The sequence below is a fragment of the Equus quagga genome, chromosome 13 (genome assembly GCF_021613505.1).
Source record: "Equus quagga isolate Etosha38 chromosome 13, UCLA_HA_Equagga_1.0, whole genome shotgun sequence".
Classification (NCBI taxonomy): Eukaryota; Metazoa; Chordata; class Mammalia; order Perissodactyla; family Equidae; genus Equus; species Equus quagga.
In genome coordinates this window covers 19,902,932-19,921,907 of record NC_060279.1, presented here as the reverse complement: position 1 = coordinate 19,921,907, position 18,976 = coordinate 19,902,932, and the positions used below count along the sequence as shown (strand labels likewise).

Here is an 18,976-nt window from a genome sequence, read left to right as displayed (position 1 = left end):
CCTCACTGTGTGCAAAACATAAGATGGGTGACAGAAAATAGCTTATTTAAAACAACATGACTAATTGGTAGCAAAGATAATAGTCTTCTGAGTCACAGTTTAGAGCTGTTTTTGGTTTTCCACAGCGCCTTGTCAACTTTCTATAGAATAAAGACTCTGTGGGATAAAAGACACAGTAAAGAACAAACTAAATTGGTGACCAACTGTACGTAAAAAAAAGGAAAAGAGTTGAAATTTTATTGAGACTAAAATTAGAATTCCCTGGCTATGAGGCTTGTCAGATGCTGAGATGTGTTCTTGGAGAAATGTAAGGAATCTCCTTTCCTTGGGTGTATTAAAAAATAAAAGGAAACAATCATTTGTCTCAGATGGCCTAGGTACAGCCCTGCCAAGAAGGAGAGGGTGGGCTCCATAACCTCCTAAGGACTCTTTCAGGCCTGTATTTATAGTAATTCAAAAAACACAAACCAATGATGAAATCATGCCTGTTATAAAAGGGCCACTCTGAAACAGCAGAGAGGGGAATTTCCTTGGCAATTTCTTAAAGCTCATAATTTTTCTGGATTGTAGGAAACTTACCAGATTTGTGTTTTTGTTTTTTGTTTTTTTTTTTAACAAGAAAGGTTAAGTTGCATTGAAATGAATCCTAAGGGACTTTCCAAATGCTTTGGTAAAATAAAATTTTTGTGGTAAGGGGCGTTATTACAGTCCATTAGCCATTGTTTCAGGCTCAACACTAGCACATGGCAAAACGACAATGAATGCAATAGACTTTGACTAGTAATGCTGTGTTTCTGTAACCAGGAGGTTCCCCTGCTACCAGGGCTTCTACAAGGGGAAAGGCATATGAACTAAAGGGCTTCTTGTGCTGTTTCTGGATGCAGGACTTGGGGTAAACCCAAAGCAACTGATGGTAAAGGGAGACATGCCATGCATAGTGGCTGGAATAGACAGGTGGAGCATTTGTTCAGAGATTCGTCGTGCTCGATCTGCTAAATTTAATAACACGCACAGACGTGTGGCTCTTGATAACCTTAAAATAATCCATGAGGAACAGAAAAGAGTGGGATTGTTTTTAATATGTGACACATTCAAGAAAAGATATACAACCAGTCTGTTTGAAATTAAAACTGTTATAATATTAGTAAAAGCAGCACAATTAGTGCCACCTTCTAAGATCTTTTGAAAAGAGATACAATCACCAGTCTTAGCAGAGAAAGCCCTAAACAGAATAGCTGATTTCACAGCTTGGAAATAATTTCAGGTAAAGTCTGGTCTCACTGGATAAAGCATACCATAAGTGCATAAAAATAAGGTTATCTTAGATTATTTGTAAAATTTACAAAAGAGCAAGAATTCCTTATAACTGCCTGTAGAAGTAAAAGTCAAAAACAATTCAAGAAAGTGGATGCTAATTGATTTTCAAATATTTTTCCTTCAATTACTTTCTTTTACAGCTAAATGAATTGAATCAAGTTCAAAAGGAAACCAGATTTTTAAAATTGGGAGGAAAAGTGCAAAAACAATAGGGTATTTGTTTCCCAAGGAAACATAAATTAAAGCAAATCTAATTACAGCCAAGGATATATATTACCAAAACACATCTATTTTTTCTGTCCTGTCTTTCATTTCCAACTTTTTGTTTAGTCTGAGACGAGAACAAGTTTCTACCCTTCAGATCCTCAGCTTCCTCAGATGTTATTCCTATTTTGCTTTGTGGTTACATTGCTTATGAAGGGGGGCGTTGTGCCTGTTTCTCATCCTATGCATTATGCTTGTTAAATTTAATTACCAAAATCAGAAGGGCTATACTTGCTGAGATGCTGGAGAATGCACGATCTCTTAAGAAACTGCTCTGAGCTTAAGTTTGAAGAGAAGTACTACAGGAATCCAAATCCTTTAAAAACTCAATTCTTTTGTTTCAGCACCTCAGAATATGGTAAAATATACTGTGAAGTTACACCAGGGAGAGAAATGTTTAACCAACTTCTATTGTAATTATAGGCAAAGCTATTTTACCCACTGTCTACCTCCTGCCACCCCGACGCTCTACAATGTAAAGCTGAAGGGGACTGACCTCTGGGGATGCACAGCCTTAGGCTCCAATTAGACACAAGATTGCCAAGGTTGCTACTACAAATACTGGAATATAATGTACGCAAATAATACTAATAGTGGAACAGAGATTGGAAACTAATTTCGGATTAAAAACCTGTTTTAATTTTAGACTTCTTTGGAGCTTGCTATGCATATATATTTCAAATGCTAAACATACATACACATTCTCAAACATATGAACATATTAGCTAGCCATTTGACAGATCCTGGTTTTCAGACTAAAAGGGTTGTATGGACATATTTAGCAAACAATAAAGAATAGTGATGCCCTCTTTATAAGTCCTGGAAAATATCAACTCTCTATCACGTCCCAGGTCCACTTTTGACACTAACCAACATAGAAATGGAAGGAGTCAATCCAGATTTTCACTGCTGACTAAAACCCCGTGAATACCAATGTCCCCTCTCTGCTTGCTTGCTAATGACTGAACAAGCTATTGTGTCATTCTCAACTTAGGTTGAGAATGATTATTGAATCCTTCTCTAAGGATCTTTTAGATTGGCGGCATTCTAGTACTTCATAAAGCATAAAAGTGACCCATTAAGAGAAGAAATTAGATTCCCTGGGGTTGGGTATTTATACTGATCTGTTTTCTCAGGCACAGAACACTAGCAAAACTGGAGGCTGGATATAGATTCATGTCAACTGCAGAAGCAACAGAACAGAGGGATGCATAGAGAGGCCTTTGGTCGACTACTGATGTCAATTGGGATTTTTTAGCTTAATTAGACACACATGGTATCCATGTTTTAACAAGGGGCCTTATAATTGAAAAATTATGAGATTATGTAAGTTATTTCTAATAATTACATTTTTTGGGCAAATTTAGTGAGAAGTCAACCCACATGGTCTGGAGATAAAAAAAAATAAGTAATAAATTTTAAATAGGAATGAATTATTTGGAAGTGAGGTAAGACTTCGAAGACAAGATCTGCATTAAACAGATACTCTTTGAGGGGCCACAGAAGAAACACACTCATTATTCCATGAATCAAGGAATATAATGCAAATAAGACCCTGAAAAACAGCCTGAAAGAGCTCTAAATGCAAAGGAATACTAAAATGTGGAATGACCAGTGTAATCTATGAATGGAGGCCAATGAGGCCTCGACTTCATTCTGGGGGCCTTTCGCTGGGATGGAATCAGACATTGTCTCTTGTACCTTACAGCTGTATCATAGATAAGGGGGTAAAACACTTGAATTTTGTCTAAATTTATGCTTAGTTTAACTTTTGCTTCTCAAATAGCCTTTAATTCATAGACATTGTATTGACTGCAAAATACGCTGATTGTAAATATAATTAAAAACTAGTAAAATCAAGGCTTCAAATAGAATAGATCCAGAGAGCTACTGGAACAGATGCTTGCTTTCGTGAGAAGATTATGTCTTCCAAACTGCAAAGCTGGTCTCCATAGTCACATTCTTCAGAGTACTCCATAAAACCAACACCCTACATGTTGGATGTATGTATTTTAATTTCTCAGAACTTTAAAAAAGGAAAATTAAAGTCAAAGTCAAATATAAGGCAGAAAGGGGGAATTTGTTTGAACTAATCTTGTAACATCATTTCTATTGTTCTTAGTTCTTTATTGTCAAAACTTCCCTCAACTTCCTCAAAGATCTTGGGACTTAAACACAGCTAGATCAGAGCAGAAATAATTATGAAAATGTCTCACCATATACTCTGAGGTCAATGTCCCTTTGTTTCTCCCCAGCAGCATTCACTGCCACACAGGTGTATCTCCCTGTATCACTGATTTGTGCACTGGTCAATGCCAGGATGCGGCCCCCAGAAAGAACCTATCAAAGATAAGAAAGCTGAATAACCAACATGACCCCTGAAACAGGAGGTGTAAACAGACTTTTTCTCTTATTTTCTGAGGTTGAGCAATTGACAGTTGCCTCTAGAAGGATTTCAACTTAGATATTTTAAAGTGGGCAAGCATCATTTAATCCTCTTCTCATTTTTTCTGTGGAAAAAGACTGAGAGGCTTACAACCAAACTTGGTAATAACCACTGAAAACAAGTCTCTCTATACAGGATCAAGTGAGGGTCCAATTTCATCCACACTCACTACAGAGAGAGAAAAAGCCACCAAGGGAGAAAGATGAGAAGGGAGTGGGACTAAGACAAGCTAATCTTCCTTCTGATTTTTCTTTGGGAGAACAAGTAGAAAGTTAAAATTAACAGCAAAGTAGCAGCCAAAAAATTACTTAAGTCACATTCATTGCCATTTTATCCTATTGATCTAGTTGTAACGCTAAAACATTGATGTTAACTCTGAATCTTCCTTGACCCCAAATTCTGCAAGCATTGGGTTTTCAAGAAAAGCTAAAGAGGTAGAATGGTGGGAGAACTATGTTCTCTGCTAGGCATAATAAAATTAAAGTATACTTTAAATGAGCTATATGTGTTTCTGTATTTTTAATTTTGAGTCAGCACTTACATCTTTTCTTCAGACTCAAAATTTCATTTCTCATAATGTTGCCTTTATAATTTTTCTTACTTTATTACTTGATGCTTTTGTGGAAGTAAATATACCCTATATGGTTCTCTGATTCATTATTATTTCCAGACATTTAAATGTAAATTCTACCAGGAAATTCCTGTTTTTGTCACTGATGAACATTTCTTTGTGTAAGGTACCTTTTGTGGTGGTGGCAGGGAATTGGAGGGTAGGAAGTATCTAGAACAAATGTCAAATATAGCACTACATAAGAGATGAGGGAACTCTAAGATATACTGAGCTTTCAATGAATTGTTTAGAAATCTCAATTGTGTGTCCATGGTATTTATGGATGTATATGTGTACATTTTTGGGTAACATTTGTGAATTCTTATTCTCCAACTCTTCTTAACAGCTTTGCCTGTTTGTACTTCCTGTACTGAATAATCAGGTGGTAGATTTCACCTAAGGAATGACAGAAGAGTACCTGTATCCCATTAGCGAAACTAGAGACAGGGCTCCCATCTTTCAGCCAGGTCAGACTTGGGGCAGGGATACCTCTGGCTTCACATTCTAACCTCACCAGGTTATTAACCACCACTGCCACCATGTTATTGCTGCCAGAAATCGATGGGGGCACTGAAAGAAGTAAAAAGATGAATAAAAGTAAGACATGTTAACATCACGGAATATTTCAAATCTAAATGATGAAAACTATATGTAAAGTCCACAGTAGTATGTTTTTACACATGAGTTTGGGGTGTATTTTTTTTTTTTTTGTTAAGTTCCTTCATATTTCTTATTTGAGATTCTTATCACAGCTATCCTGTGAGGTAAGTGGGGCAATGATCAATTTCTCCATTTTACAGGTGAGGAAAAGGAAGTTTTGCTACTTTGTTTAGGAAATTCAGTTCTTAATGCCAGAGTAGGTTTTTATTCCTTGATTTCCAGGCTTGTGTCTGTGTCTCCCTTCACTGCAACCACTCTAGTATATTAACTACCAACTCCTCTTAAAAGCAACATCAGAGATAATAACCTAGAGACATTTCTTTAACATCTGTGATTCTGATAGACAAATAGGACTATTGTCATTAGCTGATAAGATTGTTGATAATTATTTCAACAATTCATCTAAAGCAAACAAGTTCAACAGCATGTGAAAACAGAGCATTTTAATAGGAATCAGGAAACAAAAAAGTTTATCAGCTTTAGAACACTGCCCTTTTAAATGCAGATGACAATAACACACTCTGTTAAATATTTACACTAGAATTTTATAGAAGCACTTAATCATTTTGAATGCTTCTTTACCCCGGGATGAATCGAGGAGAAGTGCCACTAACCATGGACCTGCAGACTGTAAAATAACTCTGTAGCTCCAGCGGAGTTGATGGCCACACATTTATATATGCCAGCATCTGCGATCTTGGCGCTTTCGATATCAATGATCTGTCCTCTGTTCAAGAAAGTCACACTGGCAGAACCTGAGAGTGGACGATTATCTTTGTACCATGTAACAGCTGCAAGGGGAAGAGGAGAAGCCCATCTATTTATGATTTTTCTTTTAAAAGCTCAATACGTATACTAGATTGGAACTTAACTACAATAGTAACAATTGCTTAATTCTTATGCTTATCATTTGAGTTTAATCTGTTTAAATATCTCTTTCGGGTTGATTTATAGGAAGAAGCAACCTTAGGAAAAACATGAATAGCCAAGCCAACATAAGAGTTCTGAAATGAATTTATTAAAAAGATACTTTATCTTATCTCTAACGTAGCAATATTGTTTGATAGCAAACTTTTAACCAATTCTACTTCTTTATGTTGTATATATTCCTCTCATCTATAAAAATTTTGTCTATGCATCTAATCAAAACCAAACACTACACAGACTACTAATCTCAAAAAATTCATATTATTATTGATTCATATGAATAACTTACCAGTGATGATCAACAAAACAAAATAATCTCATCAAATGACTGATTTATAATCAATTTGGACTAGATAAAACAAGATTTTTCAACATAAATGTATAGAAAATACTATTTGTGGGTTTTGTGGCCACAGTAAGGACAAGACAATTAGTTATTCACATATTTTTACATTGTTTAAACAGGAAAATTATTTCATGTAGTTAAAAGCAATGAAAACTCAAAAATATCAGCCACCTAATGATACCCTTCTCCACGTTTTACCCTTGAAATGTATTCTATAATCATTCCTTTACTAGTAATTACTATATTATGCTCATAAACAGATTTAGCTATTTCCAGAAATTTTAAAATGTTAATAAGTTATAGAATCCACAAGTAAACATACCAGGCAAGGGATTTCCAGCTGCCTTACACTCCAGCTGTATGGGGTTGTTCACCACCACAGTCTCATTCAGCATCTTCCCTGCATCCTCCAGACTAGGTGGCTCTGCAGGAAGTCCAAATAGATAATTAACTCACAAAAATAAGGTATTTAACCTGAAATGGTTTGCTCAGTGGGAATGATCATTTATCCCTTTATTTCACATATATACACTGATATATTTGGAATAAAACTAGAGTATATGATTAAGTAGAATTGAAGAACAGATTGAAAAAAGATCTTAATAGGTTTTCTGGATCATCTATTAGTCTGTGCCCAGATGGGAAAATCTCTAGAATTGTAGATTAGCAGAGTAGTAAAAGAAAGTTAAACGAGGTTTTTTTTTATTCCAATTAATCTGATTGGTCTGACAATGAACAGCCTTAACCAAGAAGTCATCTACTGCATTTGAACACTTCCAGTGAAGGGGAAATCAATATTTCTCAAAATATCTGACTTTATCTTTGGACGATACTATCTTAAACCATTTCAGAGGAATTACAATCATTTTCTGGTTTATTATTTTTTCTTTTGATATAAAATTAAATTGTTAATATTACAACTAAATTGTTAGTAAAATAAAACAGAAAACTATATTTTCAACTTTAAACCATCACAGATAATGCTGCTCTATTATTTAATGTGTTCATAAAGTAGGAATTGAAAAAGTCTAAGAGGCAGAGCGTAAAAGGAATAACAACCTGGAACAGCAACACCCATTGTTTTTAACACTATCTCAAGGAGTATAGGAGGGATGCCAGGATGAAAATAATTACAAGTAAACTAAAGGTCTTGTCTTATTTTGAGGAGACGCTGTGGGCATAAGTTAGTATTTGAAGTTTATAGAAAAAATACATTTTAAAGATTTGCTAAATTTAACTCATTCAACGTACTAGAGCCGCTCACGCCACCTCAGATACAATCAAGCAATTGATCCATTAATCTAGCAAAACAGAGAAGGGCAAAAGGACAAAGGGGAATAAGAAAATTGACTAGAACTAAATAAGATGGTAGAAATAAAATTAAATATATAAATCAGTGGCACAAATGTGAATGAGCTCATTTTCTTGTTCTATAGAAAAAGTGTTAACACTATGAGGGCTAATACCATTTCTTTTTATTTAAAAATCCAAATGGATAGAAAGCACAAAAAAGACCCACAAAAAAACTGACAATAAAGAGTTGAACTCAGGTATACCAGGACAACAATGGTGACATCGACTTCTGACAAATTGGCATACAAAGCAAAAATCATTAAACACTACAAAGCAGCATGCTTTCTACTGATTAAACTGTTAAAATTCATGAATAATCCATTATAATGACAATGCTTTATGTGTTGACTAAAAAAGCAAAAATTACTAAAATCTGAGAAAATTTGAAAAATCCCAAAGCAGTATAACTTTTAGTACATCTTCCTCAGAAGTTGACTCTGAAGCAAAACAAAAATAAAGTTATAAAGAATTTGAAAAATAAAATTACCCATGCAGATTGTGTATGGGTATACATATGTATGTGTATTTACAGTTAACAAAGAATATACATTCTTTTCCAATGCCAATAGAATATTTTCAAAATACACTCTCTAGTAGGCTGCAAAAAGTCTCAAGAAAGCATTTATAACCACAATTTAATGAAACTGCAATAAAAAATGAATAGAAATCAATAACAAAAATATAAAGTTCTACATGGGGAAAAAAACCTCATTAAGGAAGAAATTAAGACAAAAGTATAGGATTAGAAAAAAAATAAAGTAGAATGAGATTGATTCAAATTAAAACCTATAGAATGTCACCAAGCAGTATGGTACTCAAAGAAAATCTTAAAGCCCTAATAAAGATATTAAAAACTAAGAAATAATGAAAATAAATGCTCTAAGCATTCAATTCAGATTCTAGAAAAAAAACCAAAAAAATAAATTAAAAAAAGTCAGGAATCAAGAACTAGTAAAAATAAAAGCAGAAGATAACACCAAAGAATACAAGCAAAAACAACAACAAAAAAGACAATAACTCAAAGCCGCTTTTTGACAATTTTAAAATAAAGTCTGTTCTCAGAAGTACATGTCCTTGTGGGTCAGATCTCTGCTTTTATGAAAGTTGCTCCGGAAGACAAAGCCTAGAACCCACTCCTTCACACCTGTAGTTTCTTTGTATCCATCCAATTTGTATTAACCCTTCCTGTTGGAAATGTCCAGAATGTTGCTGCTCTCTGCACCGAATTCTGATTTATGATATGGTATTTAAGTACAAAAGACTTTTAAATATGGCTATTTGATTTTTAGTCCATGGCACATTCCTCCAAAACCATAATTTAAATACTGATTTGAAACCTCCTGGATTGAAGTGATCATTGAGGGTTTTGACAGACTATGTATTTGCTGCAAACAACCAATATGGTAGGAATAAGAGGTAAAAGAGCTATGGAGTGGCTTAGCCAACTGGGTTCAGTCCACTGGAAAACTTCAAGGAAAAGGATCAGATGTCAGCAAGAATGGCAGAGTAAGGACTCTGAAAATTCACTCCTCCATAAAACAAACAAGAACACTGGAAAAATCGTCAAAATGAACAGAAATGTGGAAATTAAACAAAGACTTGCAACAATCCAAGAAGTGTTTATTCAAGAAAAATAGCTAAATCTCATTAAAAACAGTGAGTTTTATTTATGGCATTTATCTCACCCTATTCCCATCGCTCCTCCTCAGCTCAGCAGTAACCTTGAAAACAAACAGCCTTGCAACCACAGTGAAAAAAGCAGCCTAGCAGATACTGGAGGGAGCACAATGGGTTTGGAGCTACCTAGAAGCACCATTCCTAGAAAACTGCCACTATTTGACCTGTCTGGCCCCTCCCTGGAACTTTCCACTCACAGCACTTGTCTTTATTTGGATAGACTCGGAGTTTTCTGAGTGCAAACAGTCTTTTCTCCAGGTGCATTTTAAAGTCTGTAAAAACAGACTTTACAGAAATTGTTCATAAAAGTCACCATATTAGTTTCCTTTTGCTACCATAACAAACTACCTCAAACTTGGTAGTTTAAACAATATAAATTTATTATCTTATAGTTCCACAGGTCAGAGGTCCAATATAGTCTCCCTGGGTTAAAATCAAGGGCTCAGAAGGGCTCAGTTCCTTTCTGCAGGCTCTAGAGGAGAATCTGTTTCCTTACCTTTTCCACGTTCTAGAGGACACTTACATTCCTTGGCTTGGGATCCCCTTCCTCCATCTTCACAGCCAGCAATGAGGAAGTGGGGAGGGCTCATAAGATCTTCTCACATCCTATCATTCTGAAGTTCTGCCTCCCTCTTCCACTTTTAATGACCCTTATGATTACATTGGGTTCACCTGGATAATCCAGGATAATGTCCTTGTTTTAAGGTTAGTTGATTAACAACCTTAAATCCATCTGTAACCTTAATTCCCCTTTGCCATGTAACCTAACATACTCACAGGTTCCAGAATTAGGACATGAACATTTTTGGGGGTACCAGTGTTCTACCTACTCACTAAATATATGAACAGAAGAAACAACAAAAAATAGCGAGAGCACTGACAATAACAACAACAAAAATCATTGAGAGAAAAGCTTATGATTTCTAGGATTGCCACATTGTATTATTTAAAATGTCTACTTTTCAACAAAAAATCATGGAACATGCAAATAAAGAAGAAAGCATAGTCCATACACAGGAAGAGAAGCAGTCAATAGAAAATGTCCATGAGGAAGCCCAGATGTTAAACTTTCTAGACAAAATCTTTAAATAAACTATTTTAATTATGTTCCAAAAGCTGAAGGAAACCATGTCTAAAGAACTAAAGGGAAGTAGGAGAATGATGTCTCACTAAATAGAGAGTATCAATCGAGAGATAGAAATTATAAAAAGAACTAAATAGAAACTCTGGAATTCAAAAGTGCAATATTTGAGCTGGAAGAAGAAAGAATCAGCAACTTGAAGACAGGTCAATTGCGATTATCCAATTTTAGGAGCAGAAAGAAAAAATATGAAGGAAAACGAACAGAACAGAGCCTCTGAGGCTTGTAGGACACCATCAAGTGTTTAATCAAGCCTAATGGGAGTCCCAAAGAAGAGGAGAGACATAAAAGTGCAGAAAGAGTATTTGAGGAAATATGGTTGAAACCTTCCCAAATTTGATTAATCTACACATCTAAGAAGCCTAACAAACTCCAACTTGGATAAACAATGAAATCCATACCTTGATATATCATAATCAAACCATTTAAAGACAAAGAGAGAATCTTGAAAGCATCAAGAGAGTGAAGTGACTTATCACGTTCAGGAATCCTCAGTAAGCCCAACAGCTGATTTTTTCATCAAAAAACATGGAGACCCCAAGGCAGTGGGAAGACTTATTCAAAGTGCTGAAAGAAAAAGACTAACAATCAAGAATTATATATACTGCAAAATTAACCTTCCGAAGGAGAAATTAAAACATTCATGGAAAATCAAAAAACAGAGAATTTGTTGCTAGCCCCCAGCCTTACAAGAAATACTAAAGGGAGTCCTTCAAGCTGCAAAGAAACAGTAACTCTAATACACATAAAGAAATAAAGAACACTTATACAGGAAACTAATAGTAAAGACAGTAAAACTATATATTTTGAACATAATTCTTTCTCCACTCTGGTTTAAAAGACAACAGCATAAATCAATAATTATAAGTCTGTATTGATGGGCACATGATGAATAAAGATATAATTTGTATGACAATAATAAGCAGAAAGGAGGGGAATGAGAGAAAGAGGCTATAAAGGAGCAAAGTTTTTTTGTTTTGGTTTGGTTTTTATTTTTTTAATTAATTAATTTACTTTTTATTGCAGTAACATTGGATTATAACATTATCTAACTTTCAAGTGTACATCCTAATATATAGGAGCAAAGTTTTTTATACTATTGAAATTAAATTGGTATTTATCCAAAGTATAATATTATTAATTAAGATGCTAATTGTAATCCTTAGGGCAACAACTAAAAATAAACTTTAAAAAATATAGTAAAAGAAACATGAGAAATAAAATGGCACATAAGAAAATATCTGTTTAACACAAAAAGGCAGTAATGGAAGAACAAAAAACAAAAATGACATAATACATATAAAAACACAGCAAACGGTAGGCATGAATCCTATAATACCAGTAGTTACATTAAATGTAAATGAATTAGACACTATAATCAAAAGGCAGACACTAGCAGAATGGATTAAAAAAATGACCCAACTGTATGTTGTCTACAAGAGACATACTTTGGATTCATAAGACATAAATAGGTTGAAAGTAAAAGGATGGAAAAAAATACGGCATGCAAACAGTAACCAAACAAGAACAGGAGAGGCTATACTGATATCACACAAAATAGACTTTGAGACAAAAATTGTTACTAGCAACAAAGTAGGACATTTAAAAATGATACAAAGCGTCAATTCTTCAAGAATATGAAACAATTATATAGTCATGCATCATTAACAATGGATATGTTCTGAAAAACGCCTTGTTAGGTGATTTTGTCATTGTGTAAACATCATAGAGCATACTTACGCAAATCTAGATCATATAGCCTACTCTGCACCTAGGCTATATGGTGTAGCCTATTGCTACACACTAATAACAAACAATCAGAGAAAATAAGAAAACAATCCCATTTACAATTGAATGAAAAAGAGTAAAATACCTAGGAATAAATTTAACCAAAGAGGTGAAAGACCTGTACTCTAAAAGCTATAAAAAATTGATGACAGAAATAAATGGAAAGATAGACTGTGCTCATGGATTGAAAGAGTTAATACTGTTAAAATGTCCATAACACCCAAAGCAATGTACAGATTCAATGTAATCCCTATAAAAACACCAATGGCATTTTTCACAGAACTAGAACAAATAATCCTAAAATTTGCATGGAACCACAAAAAGACCCTGAATAGCTAAAGCAATCTTGAGAAAGAACAAAGTGAAGGTTATCATGCTCCCTGATTTCAAACTACACTACAAAGCTATAGTAACCAAAATAGTATGGTACTGGCACAAAAAGAGAAACATAGGTCACTAGAACAGAACAGAGAGCCCAGAAATAAACCCATGCTTATATGGTCCACTAATCTACAACAAAGGAGGCAAGAAGACGCAATGGGAAAAAGTCTCCTCAATAAATGATGTTGGGAAAACTGGACAGTTACAGGCAGCAGAATCAAACTAGACTACTTTCTTACACTACGTACAAAACAACCCTCAAAATGGATTAAAGACTTAAATGTAAGACCTGAAACCATAAATCTCCTGGAAGAAAACATAGGCAGTCAGCTCTTTGGCATTGGTGTTAGCAATATTTTTATAGATCTGTCTCCTCAGGTAAAGACAACAAAAGCAAAAATAAACAGGACAACATCAAACTAAAAAGCTTTTGCACAGTGAAGGAAACCATCAACAAAATAAAAAGGTAACCTACTGAATGGGAAAAGATATTCGTAAATGATATATCCCACAAGTGATTAATATGCAAAACACATAAAGAACTCATACAACTCAATATCAAAAGAACAATTTGATTCAAAAATGGGCAGAGGATCTGAATATATATTTTTCCAAAGAAGACATACAGATGGCCAAGAGACACATGAAAGATGCTCAGCATCACTAAACGTCAGGGAAATGTAAATCAAAACCACAAGGAACTATCACCTCACACCTGTCAGAATGGCTATTATCAAAAAGACAACAAATAAGTGTTGTTGAGGATGTGGAGAAAAGGGAACCCTCATACACTGTTGGTGGCAATGTAAATGGTTGCAACAGTGACTATGGAAAACAGTATGGAAGTTCCTCAAAAAATTAAAAATAGAACTACCATATGACCCAGGAATTCCACTTCTGGATATCCTAGGAAAATGAAAACACTAGTTCAAAATGATATATGCACCTCTACATTCATTGCAGCATTATTTACAATAGCCAAGATATGAAAGTAACCTAAGTATCCATAGATAGATGAACAAAGAAGACGTGGTCTGGTATACACACACACACACACACACACACACACACACACACACAATGGAATGCTATGCAGCCATAAAAAAGAATGGAAGTCTTGCCACCTGTGACAACTTAGGTGGACCTAGAGGGTATTATGCTGAGTGAAATAAGTCAAAGACAAATACCATATGATTTCCCTTATATATGGAATCTAAAAAACAAAACAAATGAACAAACAAAACAGAAACAAACTCGTAGACACAAAGAACAAACTAGTGGTCATCAGGGGAAAGAGGTGGTGGTGGGGGTGCAAAATATGTGAAGGGGATTAAGAGATACAAACATCTATTTATAAAATAAATGTCATGAGGATATAAGTACAGCATAGAGAATACAGTCAATAATATTGTAATAATTTGGTAAGGTAAAAGATGGTTACTAGACTTGCCATCATGATCATTTTGTAATGTACATGTGTGTCAAATCACTATGTTGTACACCTGAAACTAATATCATATGTCAACTACACTTCAATTTAAAAAAAGATCTCAAATCAATAACCTAACATTCCACCTTAAGAAACCAGAAAAAAAGAAGAGTAAACTAAACCGAAATAAGCAGAAAGAAGGAAATAATAAAAAATAGAGCATAGATAAATTAAACAGACAATAGAAAAACAATAGAGAAAATCAACAAAAACAAAATCTGGATTTTTGCATACTTCAACAAAATTGACAAAATTTTAGCTAGACTAAGACAAAACAAAACAGAGGAGACCAAATAACTACATTCAGGAATGAAAAAGGGATTATTGCTATCATGTTACAAAATTAAAAAGGACTATATGGGAATATTATAAACAGCTGTGTGCCAACAAATTCGATAACCTAGATGAAATAGATAATTTGTTAGAAAGACACAAACTACTGAAACTGACTAAGAAGATGCAGAAAATCTGAACAGACATACAAAAACAAAGAAATTACATTAGTAATCAAAAACCTCCAGAAAGAAAATGCCAGGGCCAAATGGCTCTATTGTTGAATTCTACCAAACAGTTAAGAATTAACATGAATCTTTCACAAACTCTTTCCAAATACAGCAGAGAGGGAATACTTCTTAAATCATTCTAAGAGGCCAGTTTTACCATGATAACAAAACCGACAGAGACAGCCAATAAAAAGACACTACAGACCGATATCCCTTATGAACACAGACACAAAAATGATCAACAAAGCACTAGTAAGGTGAATCCAGGAACAGAAAACAGATTCTGCACCAGGACTAAGAGAGACCTAGCGCAGGACGGCAGGTTTGGTTTAACATATGAAAATTAATCAACATAATCAAGACCATATGGTACTCAAAAATTAACTCAAAATGGATTAAACAGTTAAATGTAAGACCTGAAACCACAAAATTCCTAGAATACAACATAAGAAAAAAGCTCTTTCACATTGGTCTTGGCAATGATTTCTGGAATTTGACACCAAAAGCACAAACAACAAAAGCAAAATAAACAAGTGGGACTACATCAAACTAAAAATCTTCTGCACAGCAAAGGAAACCATCAACAAAACGAAAAGGCAATCTACTGAAAGGGAAAAGATATTTTCAAACGGCATATCCAATAAGAGATTAATATCCAAAACATATAAAGAACTCACACAATTCAATATTTAAAAAAATCAGATTAAAAAATGGGCAAAGGACCTGAAGAGACATTTTTCCACAGAAGACATACAAATGGACAACAGGTACATAAAAGGTGCTCAACATCACTTATCACCAGGGAAATGCAAATTAAAACCACAATGAGATACCACCTCAGACCTATTAGGATGGTTACCAGGGGCTGGGGACGGTGGCATTGGGAGAAATGGGGAGATGCTGGCCAAAGGGCACAAGCCTTCATTTATAAGATGAATAAGTTCTGGGGATCTAAAATACTGCATGGTGACTGTAGTTAATAATACTGTATTGCTAAGAGCATAATTCTGAAGTGTTCTCACCACACACCGAAAAAAGGTATCTATGTGAGGTGATGGATGTGTTAATTAACCTGATTGTAGTAATCATTTCACAAAGCACACATATATCAACTCATCACATTGTACACTTTAAATATATACAATTTTATTTGTCAATTATATCTCAATAAAGCTGGGGGGAAAAGGAATAAAAAAAGACAGTGTGGTACTGGCATAAGGATAAACTATTTAGGCAATGGCATAGAATTGAGATTATAGAAATAAACCCTTATATATACAGTCAAATGATTTGCAACAAGAGTGCCAAGCTCATTCAATGAGGAAAGAATAATCTTTTCAACAAATGGTGCTGGAAGATTTTTAAGTAAAGGGTAAATACAAATATAAATTCTATTGCTCCCTTCTAACAAAATTTAAATGGATAGTCTTACAATTTTGAATTTAGGAGAACACTGTTCTAGACAGAAGCATTAGCAAGGTAACAATATCTTATGTTAACAGTAAGATGTCTGCATACTCCAAGCAGGAGGTTGAATTCCATTCAACTGGTTGGTTTTTTCCTGTTTTCCTTCTTCCAAAAGCTGCATGTGCATATGATGCCAAAACCACAAGGCCTTCTCTGGACATATTGTGGGCTAGATTTTGCTATTTGCTTTCTTTAATCACTTAAAGGCATGAACTGACTTTTTCAAATCCTGATTAAATCTGAATTAACACGTAACTGATCTAAAAGTGATATGGGTGAGTTAATCCTCCCTAACAACCAGAATTATGATATAGTGAGCAATAAATTCATTTATACTGAGAAAATAATATAGTAGAGTCCTGAACTGAAGTCATCCATTAAAAAAGAAAAAAAAAGGTCCCTACAATATTCCCAAATCTCCTTTAGGCCACAAGTGAGCTATTAAGCAAAACACAGAAACGATAGAGAAATCTTTTTAAGTGAGTGTTAGCATACGTTAGCCAAGCAAATACTGTAAAATAGTAAAATTAAATTAAGGAGTGCTCTACTAATGTTTTCAGCAGACAACTAATACAGACCCAAGACGGTTCCCGGCCAACAGTAAAGGCAGCAGGACTTGAGATATATTTGTTAAAATGTTGGTACAGTGAGAAGGGCCAGAAGCCAAATATGTGTTTGAACAAAACAGTCATTAAGCTACCATTGACAGATAATGACCAGGATCCAGGCATGGGGCTAAACTTTTCTTGTGTAGTCTTTCATTTAGTCCTTATGACAACCTCCCCGATTCTGGTATTATCATTATCCTTCCCATTTTACAGATGAGAAAACTGAGCTTTTAAAAAGTTTAACATCTAAGCCCACTGTCCGACAGATATTACTTGGCAGTATAGGAACTCAAATTCAAAGCCCATGCTTTTAACCAGAAGCATTCTACTTCTGAAAGGCTTCACCTTGCTTGATTTTTCCTAGGAAGTAATTAAGTGCAGATGAAATGAATGCTTGAGACATTAGACCATTAGACTCCAAATAATCATTTGTTTGTGGAAACATCTGTCTCACTTGGAAAATATCTGAGGTTGAGATATTATTTCATAATTTGGTCTAGAGAATTAGAACTTCCAGAATTAGGAAACTTTGATGATCAAAAAGGACCACCTACTGAGAACCTCTGCCTTCTGTAACAGAACAGAAAATCCGGGGGATCACCAGAATGTTCCTTGTCTCATGATCATGACTTGGGCTTCTAGATTAGGAGACCATGCACCCTTATTTCCCCTTTTGGAGACACTTTCTTCCATGCTTGAGAAGCATGGAACCATCTATAATATTTCTTAATAAGAAAGGAAAATATCAAGCAATTGGAAAGCTAAGTTTCTTAGTATTGAACACTTTTGGATGCAATGGAGGTAAATGCTCGTTTGCTAAATGTGTTATCCCATCAATAAAGATGGGCATTAAAACAAATCCCAATTTAAAAGACAACAATAGGATTGGTTAAATAAAATAAACTAAATTAAATGATAATTGCTTCCCTATAGATTTTTCAATGTTCTTCATAATATCTAGCACCAGAATTAGATACCATACTTGGGAAACATTCAGATAGTAAGAGCATAATAGGGCTAATTCCTCTCTTGTTCTTCATACTATAAGCTTGTATTACTAACTTCTAAGATTGATTAGCTTTATTATGAAATTGAATTATCACATCTACAGTAACTGCAGAAAGTCATTAATATCTCGAGTATTTCCATCTGTGGTGTTTTTTAGCCACTCTTCTCCCACCCCGTTCTTATGTAGTTTTTCACATCAGATTAATTTCTCATTTTAACTTCTGAGATCTTTTTGAAATCTGTCATTAACAATCCTTAGAAATTCCCACACTTTTTATACCATCTCCAATTCTCACTGAAGTTACTAATGCAAGCATCAAAGAGGACAGAGTCAAGTTCGGAGTTGTGTGCATCCAACGTGGCATTACTGTCATGAGTGCCAAGGTGATATGCTAGCTTTCTGTTCAGATTCCTGTCATGTGCACTTAGCCAACTACTTCCCCCAGGTTGATCATAATCAGTATTAGATAAGAAGTTCCCATCATCATTTATTTTCCCTTTAGGTTGATGAATTGTTATCCAAACAAGTCAAGATCATATTAGACGAAACATTTTTAGCTATTACTGTATCTTACCTCTATTCTATTTGTGATTTATCTCAGGAAGACTGTTTTATAGTCTCCATCTGATCTGGTAGTTTTTAATAAAGTCTTACAATGACTAACCTTCTGTTTCCCTTTCTTTTCACATTAACCCAGATGGCTTCCAGCTTGCTCCTCCTCTCTCTGATGATTTTCCATGTAGGCGTATATCCTAACTGCACCTCCTGCTAACATACACTTTGTTAGCATATTCAGACCGTAGTTTTACAGACTTAGATATTGACTGGACTTTTTCTCTTCTGTTGTTGTTGGAGGAGGTAAGCAAGAGGACGTTATTGCCAGTTGACCCTTGAGCTGGAGCCAGGCAATCGGAGGCTCCTCACTCACCTCCCCTGTCTTTGAAGCGTAAGCTCTGCCTACCATTTCCACAGTGGAGCTGTTCCAAGGAC

General features: G+C 34.8%; 1 protein-coding gene across 6 annotated transcripts in view; it reads right to left on the bottom strand.

Annotated features, from left to right (window-relative positions):
* Positions 1-18,976, bottom strand: part of HMCN1 (hemicentin 1) — a 433,459-nt gene that overhangs the window by 150,424 nt on the left and 264,059 nt on the right. For all 6 annotated transcript variants that reach the window (XR_006891498.1, XM_046681569.1, XM_046681570.1 and 3 more), the window contains 4 exons: positions 6,893-6,994; positions 5,912-6,088; positions 5,056-5,207; positions 3,798-3,921 (listed from right to left, as the gene is read on the bottom strand). Coding sequence is in view for 5 of the 6 variants with exons in the window: in XM_046681569.1 (XP_046537525.1) it covers positions 3,798-3,921; positions 5,056-5,207; positions 5,912-6,088; positions 6,893-6,994 (555 nt within the window). In the remaining variant the exon portion in view is untranslated. The remainder of the gene's footprint in view (positions 1-3,797; positions 3,922-5,055; positions 5,208-5,911; positions 6,089-6,892; positions 6,995-18,976) is intronic.